Below are 6,647 nucleotides of genomic sequence, written 5' to 3'. Positions count from 1 at the left end.
TATATTAAGTCATTGTTGGAAATGATCAGCATTGTGTGTGTGTGTGTGTGTGTGTGTGTGTGTGTGTGTGTGTGTGTGTGTGTGTGTGTGTTCAGCTGGGCTACATTGAGTGCAGCATTGAGGAGTGTCCATCTACACCGTGTCTCAACAAGCAGAAGGCGGTGAAGGTGGCAGGGAAATGCTGCCATGAATGTGAAGGTAACACAACCATTCAGCATCCTACTTGTGATAGTGTTTACACCCGTGATCTAACCCAGTGTTTTTCAACCACTGTGCGTGCCGTGAGATCAGTGACGTGCGGTGAGGTTCATGGCTGGTGAGGCACTGGCTTCATCACAGTCAGATTTATAAACATATGAACCCTAAAGAGTATCTTATTCACCATTTGATTGACAGCAGTTAACGGGTTGTGTTTAAAAGCTCATACCAGCATTCTTTACACATACAAACTGTAGCACACAAAAAAGCACATATAATGGTCTTACCTTTACTTATAAATGAAGTCAATGCGCCACTCCTGCTTCGATTGAAAGTCCAGTTTAGAAAACTGTTTTATTTTAGATATGTAATCATCCGTGTTAAAAGTCTAGGGGAGAGGAAAAAATAAACACACGCTGCTCACTCTTGCTGCTTGTTGGCACTTCTTCTGCAGCCGAGTAATCGCAAGAATGATCCCTGGGATCACTAGCGCCCTCTACCACCAGGAGGCGGGAGAACAGGTGCCTCACACAGTGCGTCTTCGCAGCCGTTTTAGGATTGCCCAGCACAAGAAATACGTTACACACATACAGTTGTTGACAAAATACACTGTACATTATATACCTCAGCTAACTAAACTATGGAAATGTATAATATAATTCATATAGCAATACGATCTCACTGCACAGCAGCCAGCAGTTAGCCGAGTCATTGCGCAATCCATGATGAGGCTCAACTGGCTGCTGACTCACCGCAAGTCTCTTCTCAGTATTAAAACAACAAATGTGAAAATTCAGCGATTTTGGATAAAAATAATCTAAAACTGGTGAAGTTAAATGGAAAATCTATCCATCCATTTCTACCGCTTATTCCCTTTCGGGGTCGCGGGGGGCGCTGGCGCCTATCTCAGCTACAATCGGGCGGGGGCAGGGGCCAACACAGATAGACAGACAACATTCACACTCACATTCACACACTAGGGCCAATTTAGTGTTGCCAATCAACCTATCCCCAGGTGCATGTCTTTGGAAGTGGGAGGTGGCCGGAGTACCCGGAGGGAACCCACGCATTCACGGGGAGAACATGCAAACTCCACACAGAAAGATCCAGAGCCTGGATTTGAACCCAGGACTGCAGGAACTTCGTATTGTGAGGCAGACGCACTAACCCCTCTTCCACCGTGAAGCCCTGAAATAACTTTTATAAAGTATAATCACTGGATACATCTAACAATTTAATTAATATTTTTTCTTTTTACCTTTTTTTTTCTTTCCATGATGGCACGTGAGGCCCCGCTACACCTGCCTCCCCTGACTGCATGTCACTGCGTGAGATACAGTCTGGTGTGCCGTAATTTCACCTATTTGGGTTAAAAATATTTTTTGCAAACAAGTAATTATAGTCTGCAAATGATGTGTTGTTTTTGAGTGTCGGTGCTGTCTAGAGTTCGGCAGAGTAACCGTGTAATACTCTTCCATATCAGTAGGTGGCAGCCGGTAGCTAATTGCTTTGTAGATGTTGGAAACAGCGGGAGGCAGTGTGCAGGTAAATAGTTGTCTAATGCTTAAACCAAAAATAAACAAAAGGTGAGTTTCCCTAAGAAAAAGCATTGAAGCTTAGGGGAAGGCTTGCAGAACAAAACTTAAACTACAAAGGAAACAAAAACAGAATGCTGGACGACAGCAAAGACTTACTGTGGAGCAAAGACGGTGTCCACAAATTACATCCAAACATGACATGACAATCAACAATGTCGCCACAAAGAAGGATAAAAACAACTGAAATATTATTGATTGTTTAAACAAAGCATGTGTGGGGAATCGCATTCATATTTTATCTATGTGGAAAATATTGGACACAGTGTGTTGTCAAGTTTGAGATGCGATGCAAATGTAAGCCACTGTGACACTATTGTTCATTTTTTATTTTTTTTTATTAACGTCTGTAATGATAATGTCTATGAGGGATTTCTAATCACGGGCGTATTGAAATTGTTACTAATATTGATACTGTTGTTGATAATATTATTTTTTTTTTGACTACTTTTAGATTGTTCTGTGTCATGTTTGTGTGTCCTCTCAATTGGTCTGTTGATTGCTATTCTGAATGTTGCTGGGTCGGGTTTGGTTTTGGAATTGGATTGCAGTATTGTGTAGTGTTGGATTGATTAATAAATTCTTAAAAATAAAAAATAAATAAATAAAAAAAAAAAATATATATATATATATATATATATATATTCTTGATTGCTAAAACAAAGTAGATAATATCGAAATATCGCTCAAAGGAAGACATGTAAGTACTACAGGAATATACCAAAAAAAAGAGAGAAAGCCACCAAAATAGGAGCGCGAGACAAGAACTAAAACACTACACACAGGAAAACAGTCACGGTAGCACAATTAAGCCCCGAACGGGCTAACATCACGACTAACCTGTTCACGTCCGATTCGCCCAGCGACACTCTGCCGGAGTATCAGCGCTGGGGTCCAGTGCACCACAGTTTTATATTGTCGGCGGAGTGCTACGGAAGCTTCCCAGAACAAACGTCTCCCTGACCCGGACTCTTTGCAGCGGCACCGGGGGAGGGAGCGAGAGAGAGGGACACACAGTGACAGAGAGAGCTGAAGAGCGTGTGCGGGTTTCATGGAAAAGTGGCAAAACGTTTCTCTGCTTGCATCACGCAAGTGACGTCAATGTTCCGCCCTCGAGAGCCACATACCTCACCGTGATTGGTAGATTCCTTCAGCTCCGCACACAACGCTGTTGAGCGCCATTCTTATAAAACTTGCGGGCTGCACTAACATTGAACTTTCCTATTAAGGTGGGTGCTGCAAAAATAACGTCTCGCGGGCCGGGTGTCTGACACCCTTGTTTTAAAGTCATATCCAACAATTACGACAATGACTTTTAACTGTCAACTGAGTTTTGTTTTTTAATGATTTCTGCTGGTGGTGTGCCTTGGTTCAAAAAAATGTGCCTTGGCTCAAAAAAGGTTGAAAAACACTGACCTAACCGTGTGTGTGTGTGTGTGTGTGTGTGTGTGTGTGTGTGTGTTTTGTAGATTCCGGGGTGTCGTGTTTGCATCAGGGCACGTTGTACCAGTCGGATAAACAGTGGCAGGTGGACGAGTGCACCGGCTGTACCTGTGTGTCGGGAGACGTGCACTGTCGCAGTGAACGCTGCCCCCCACTCACCTGTGCTACAGTCAGTGCTGAAACAACAACACACTAAACACTACACACACCTGCCCACTTCATTAGGAACACCCGATACAAGACCTCTCAGTGCGATACACCACAAGACAACCTCTGAATTGGATCGGTTCATATCTCTCTAGAGCGAGGGTCACCAACACGGTGCCCGCAAGGACCAGATGAGTCGCCCGCTGGCTTGTTCTAAAATAAGCTCAAATAGCAGCACTTACCAGTGAGCTGCCTCTATTTTTTTAAATGTTATTTATTTACCAGCAAGCTGTTCTCGCTTTGCTCGATATTTTTTTTCTAAGAGAGACAAAACTCAAATAGAATTTGAAAATCCAAGAAAATATTTTAAAGACTTGGTCTTCACTTGTTTAAATAAATTCATTTATTTTTTTACTTTGCTTCCTATAACTTTCAGAAAGATAATTTTAGAGAAAAAATACAACCTTAAAACTAATTTTATGATTTTTAAACACATATACCTTTTTACCTTTTAAATTCCTTCCTCTTCTTTCCTGACAATTTAAATCAATGTTCAAGTAAAAAAAAAATGTTTTTATTGTAAATAGTAATAAATAAGTTTTAATTTAATTCTTCATTTTAGTTTCTGTTTTTTCAACAAAGAATTATTGTGAAATATTTCTTCAAACTTATTATGATTAAAATTCAAAATAATTATTCCGGCAAATCTAGAAAATCTGTAGAATCAAATTAAAATCTTATTTCAAAGTCTTTTGAATTTCTTTTAAAATTTTTGTTCTGGAAAATCTAGAAGAAATAATGATTTGGCTTTGTTAGAAATATAGCTTGGTCCAATTTGTTATATATTCCAACAAAGTGCAGATTGGATTTTAACCTATTTAAAATATGTCATCAAAATTCTAAAATGAATGTTAATCAGGAAAAATTACAAATGATGTTCCATAAATTCCTTTTTTAATTTTTTCAAATTTGCTAGGTTTTCTCTTCTTTTTTTCGGTTCAATTTTGAATTTTAAAGAGTCGAAATCGAAGATAAACTATGTTTCATAGTGTATATTTATTGTGATGATCAGTGTTTCCACAAAGATAAATATCATTAATTAATAATAATAACAACATAGAGTTAAAGTTAAATTGAGCAAATTGGCTATTTCTGGCAATTTATTTAAGTGTGTATCAAACTGGTAGCCCTTCGCGTTATCAGTACCCAAGAAGTAGTTCTTGGTTTCAAAAAGGTTGGTGACCCCTGCTCTAGGGTGTGTATCCTCATCATCCGTGTGTGTGTGTGTGTGTGTGTGTGTGTGTGTGTGTGTGCGCGTGTGCGTGCGTGCGTGCGTGTGTGTGTGTGTCATCAGGATGAGATGCCAGCTGTTGTTCCGGGTTTGTGTTGTCCACACTGCATCCCTCGCCCGGCCACCTGCATCGCGTTTGGCGACCCTCATTACCGCACCTTCGACGGCCGCATGCTGCACTTTCAGGGGGCGTGCACCTACGTCCTGGCTCAGGACTGTGAAGGCGGAGACTTCAGGTGAGGAGGAGGGTTACCGTGGCAACAGCAGGAGGTTCTATATGACATTCTTACTGATGTTTTGCAGCATCCACGTGACTAACGAGGACCGTGGCCGCAAAGGTGTGTCGTGGACTAAAGAGGTGACCGTCTTAATCGGTGATGTCACAGTGCAGCTTCTCCAGGATTGGCTGGTCAAGGTTTGTGGGGCTCATGAGGTTGTCTTTAAGACAATAATGTCAGTTCCAGTGTCAAGCTGCTCCCCTCATAAAACTCTTTTTTTATTATTAACTCTACGGGCAAATGTTGAAGTTAGAGATGTCCGATAATATCGGACTGCCAATATTATCGGCCGTAAATTATCGGTATCGGTTTCAAATAGTAAAATGTATGACTTTATAAAACGCACACCCACCCCCTCGAAGAGACCGGATGCAATTGACGTCGAGTGGGTCTAGGATAATATTATGAAAGTCCAGTCCATAGTGGATCTAACATAATAGTGGGAGTCCGGTCCATAGTGGATCTAACATAATATTGTGAAAGTCCAGTCCGTAGTGGATCTAACATAATAGTGTAAAAGTCCAGTCCATAGTGGATCTAAATTTGGCCCCCGAGTCAAAATAATTGCCCAGGTCTGATCTATGCAAACAAATGTAAAAGTAACATTTAAGCTTGTGGACTGTCATTAAAGTGTAAAAAGCAGCTAACCAGTGTATATTAACTGTCATTAATGATGGTGTTGCCAAATGCGCTTTTCAGGTCAACGATGAGGCGGTGGCGTTACCGTTCCTCAAAGAACCGTACATCTACGTCGAACGCAAAACCAACACCATCCTGCTCAACACCGACATCGGCCTTAAGGTCTGGAGTCTCGCTTCCCTTCATGAGCGGCGCATATCCATATTCATGTGTTCATCTGAAGGTGCTGTGGAGCGGTCGTTCCCACCTGGAAGTGAGCGTGCCCGGCTCCTACAAAGGTCACACGTGTGGCCTCTGTGGGAACTTTAACAACTACCACCAGGATGACCTCCGCATGCCCAGTGGACAGATGAGCCTGTCAGAAGCAGACTTTGGAAACAGCTGGAGGGTAAAATCATACACTTAGGATTCCTGCTTCCACACCTTTATCTGGATCTGCACCAAAACATATTTAAGTACGCTACTTAATTATACCAGGATTCAAAAAAATCAAAAAGTGAGATTAGAGTCACGTTTTTATAAGTGTTTTTTTTTTATTTTTTACAAACTGATTAACCAAGCGGTAGAAAATGGATATATTGATGTACATAATCCATAAAAAACCCTTGACTATGGATAAATATATATATATGTGTATGTTTGTGTGTATATATATATATATGTGTGTGTGTATGTATATATATATTTTTACAGTGTGTGTATATATATGTATATATATATATATATATATATATACATATATACAGTAAATAATTATATTTATCGGGTTAAGTATCAATTATATTTGATATTTATATATATATATATATATATATATATATAAATATCAAAAATAACTATCAAAAATGTTTATGAAGTAAATAGCATACATCTCATCAATCAACCAATCAATGTTTATTTATACATCCCTAAATCAGAAGTGTCTCAAAGGGCTGCACAAGCCACAACGACATCCTCGGTTCAGATCCCACATAAGGGCAAGGAAAAACTCACAACCCAGTGGGATGACAATGTGAATGACTATGAGAAACCTTGGAGAGGGCCGCAGTCCATAGT

General features: G+C 40.3%; 1 protein-coding gene across 1 annotated transcript in view; it reads left to right on the top strand.

Annotated features, from left to right (window-relative positions):
• The window catches only part of LOC133563729 (kielin/chordin-like protein), a gene marked incomplete at its 3' end in the record, with an annotated part of 9,260 nt that continues 2,613 nt past the window's right edge, over positions 1-6,647 (top strand). The window contains exons 1-6 of the mRNA XM_061918030.1: positions 1-198; positions 3,263-3,405; positions 4,738-4,910; positions 4,978-5,089; positions 5,652-5,753; positions 5,815-5,979. Coding sequence (XP_061774014.1) covers positions 4,744-4,910; positions 4,978-5,089; positions 5,652-5,753; positions 5,815-5,979 — 546 coding nt within the window. The remainder of the gene's footprint in view (positions 199-3,262; positions 3,406-4,737; positions 4,911-4,977; positions 5,090-5,651; positions 5,754-5,814; positions 5,980-6,647) is intronic.

Source organism: Nerophis ophidion, linkage group LG12 (genome assembly GCF_033978795.1).
Source record: "Nerophis ophidion isolate RoL-2023_Sa linkage group LG12, RoL_Noph_v1.0, whole genome shotgun sequence".
Lineage (NCBI taxonomy): Eukaryota > Metazoa > Chordata > Actinopteri > Syngnathiformes > Syngnathidae > Nerophis > Nerophis ophidion.
The sequence above is the reverse complement of the archived record's forward strand: the minus strand, read 5'-3'. Positions and strand labels throughout refer to the sequence as shown.